The sequence below is a fragment of the Aegilops tauschii genome, chromosome 2, assembly GCF_002575655.3.
Source record: "Aegilops tauschii subsp. strangulata cultivar AL8/78 chromosome 2, Aet v6.0, whole genome shotgun sequence".
NCBI lineage: Eukaryota > Viridiplantae > Streptophyta > Magnoliopsida > Poales > Poaceae > Aegilops > Aegilops tauschii.
In genome coordinates this window covers 33,106,346-33,108,780 of record NC_053036.3, presented here as the reverse complement: position 1 = coordinate 33,108,780, position 2,435 = coordinate 33,106,346, and the positions used below count along the sequence as shown (strand labels likewise).

Below are 2,435 nucleotides of genomic sequence, written 5' to 3'. Positions count from 1 at the left end.
GGGGATCCAATTATCGGACCAAATGTTGGTTTCATTGCCCGAACCAATTCGCTTAATTAGGCCGAGCTTGAGTGCATCTCGACCTTCAACAATGGAGGGCCACACTTGAGATGGATTCTTTCCCACCTCTGCCTCAAGGATTATGGATGCAGGATAATAAACGGCCTTCAAAATCCGGGCATTAAGAGTGCTAGGCTCGGTAAGAAGCCGCCAAGCTTGACGTGCGAGCAAAGCTAGGTTGAAAAGCTCGATGTCTTTAAAGCCCATACGTCCCATAGACTTAGGTTGTGACATAACTTCCCATGATACCCATGCATTCTTCCTTTCTCCATTCTTCGATCCCCACCAAAACTTCCTCAAAATACAGTTGATGTGTTGACATAAACCCCGCGGCAATTTGAAACAAGCCATAGAATATGTAGGGATTGCTTGGGCTACAGATTTGATAAGCACCTCCCTCCCACCTGCAGATAGGGCCTTTTCCATCCAACCTTGCACATGCTTACAAATCCTATCCTTGAGGTATTTAAAGGATCCTTCCTTGGCTCTCCCCACATCGGCAGGAAGCCCAAGATATCAATCAGATAGTTGCTCATTTTGGACTTGCATGGTTTCTTTGATTCCTTGTCTTAGAGACTCGGCACAACCTTTGCTAAAGAAAATTGAAGACTTCTCCTTGTTTATGCGTTGGCCGAATGCACCACGGTAACGTTGCAGGAGAGAATCAACACTAGCTGCCATCTCAGGTGTAGCATTAAAGAATAAGAGGCTATCATCTGCGAAAAGTAGATGGTTTACCTCAGGGGCTCCTGCTGCCACCGTTATACCCCGCACACTCTCGTCTGGAGTAGTAGATTTCAATAAACAAGATAGTCCCTCCATTGCTAGCAAAAAGATATAGGGGGATATCGGATCACCCTGCCTTAGGCCCCGGGATGGTGTGAATTCCTCTTGCTTCCCTCCGTTGAAGATAACAGAGAAGGACACCGATGAAACACACCTCATTAGAATCTCTGTGAAGCGCGGGCAGATCCCAAGTTTTAACATGACCTTCTCCAGGTAATTCCACTCGAGTCTATCATAAGCTTTCATCATATCAAGTTTCAAAGCACAGAACCTGTTGCCCTTCAACTTCCTTGTTTTCATATAATGCAGACACTCATAGGCTGAGATAAAATTGTCAGTATAAGACGTCCTGGTACAAATGCTGACTACTCCTCAGAGATGATGTCGGGGAGAATGAGCTTGAGCCGGTTAGCCAAAACCTTGGATGTGATCTTGAAGATCACATTGCAGAGGCTAATCGGTCGATACTGTCCTAAACTTTTTGGACTTGCAATCTTGGGAATTAAAACTATGAACGTTTTGTTTATCTCCTCCGGGGAATCTTCTCCTTTAAGAACACGCAACACCATATCGTTACCTCATCACCGCACAGATCCCAATGCTGCTGGAAAAAATGTGTTGGAAAACCATCTGGTCCAGGTGCTTTCGTCGGGAACATCTGAAACAAGGCCGCTTTTATCTCTGATTTAGTATACTGAGCATCCAGAGTGTTGTTCATGGCCTCGTCAACTCGTGGTGGTATATGAGATAAAACCTCTTCTATGCCAACAGTATTTCGGCATATAGGTTACTGTAGAAGTTAGAAGCCATATTCGCCATCTCCTGCTCGTCCGTGCAGACTGTCCCATCAGTTCGCTGCAGCTCGGAGATGCGGTTCCTCGCTCTGCGGGCACTAGCCTTGCGATGAAAAAACTTTGTGTTACTATCGCCTTCTGCTAGCCACTGGACTCGGGCTCTCTGATGCCAGATGATCTCTTCCTGGAGGCAAAGTTCAACCATCCGGGCTTCAATTCTTTCCTCCTCCGCCGAAGGACCAACCCGATCTGGAAATGCACGCAGCTCGCCGAGCCAAAGGCGCAAAGAACGCAGTTCCGACCGAACTGCACCAAACTTACTCCGGCCCCACCTCTGTGAAGTACCAGCGACGTTGGATAGTTTTGCTGACAATCCTGATACTGTTTGGGCCCTGCCTGAATCATTCCACGCTTCGGCCAGGACATCACCGAAGCTTGGGTCCCGTTCCCACATGCACTCATGCCGGAATTGTTTTTGCTTTGCCCGAATACTTGTGTCAGCAAGCTCCGTCTCTAACAATATGGGACAGTGATCTGATTTTGCCGCGGTTAGGTGTTCAACAGAGGCGAAAGGAAAAAGCGCCGACCAACAAGCTGACCCCAAAGCTCAGTCCAACCGTACTCGGCAAAAATGTCCACCTACCACCTTCTTCTCCCATGTCTAGTCCAGGCCTCGGTATCCCAGATCAGCAAGTCCACAAACATCGACAGCCTCTCTAAAAGCCTCTATCTGAGCACTATCACGAGCATTGGGACCATGTTGCTCCTCAGGCCTCAGGATCTCGTTAAAGTCGC

General features: G+C 47.8%; 1 protein-coding gene across 1 annotated transcript; it reads right to left on the bottom strand.

The window, feature by feature from the left end:
• Window positions 1–1,605: 1,605 nt before the first annotated feature.
• LOC141040688 (uncharacterized) lies at window positions 1,606–2,094 on the bottom strand. The gene has a single exon (XM_073506804.1). The coding sequence runs from the start codon at window positions 2,092–2,094 to the stop codon at window positions 1,606–1,608; it is 489 nt and encodes a 162-aa protein (XP_073362905.1).
• Between the last annotated feature and the right edge of the window lie 341 nt (window positions 2,095–2,435).

What these genes read in the sequence shown, in the direction of transcription:
- LOC141040688 (XM_073506804.1), bottom strand. Translation starts at nt 2,094, where the DNA reads ATGTGGGAACGGGACCCAAGCTTCGGTGATGTCCTGGCCGAAGCGTGG.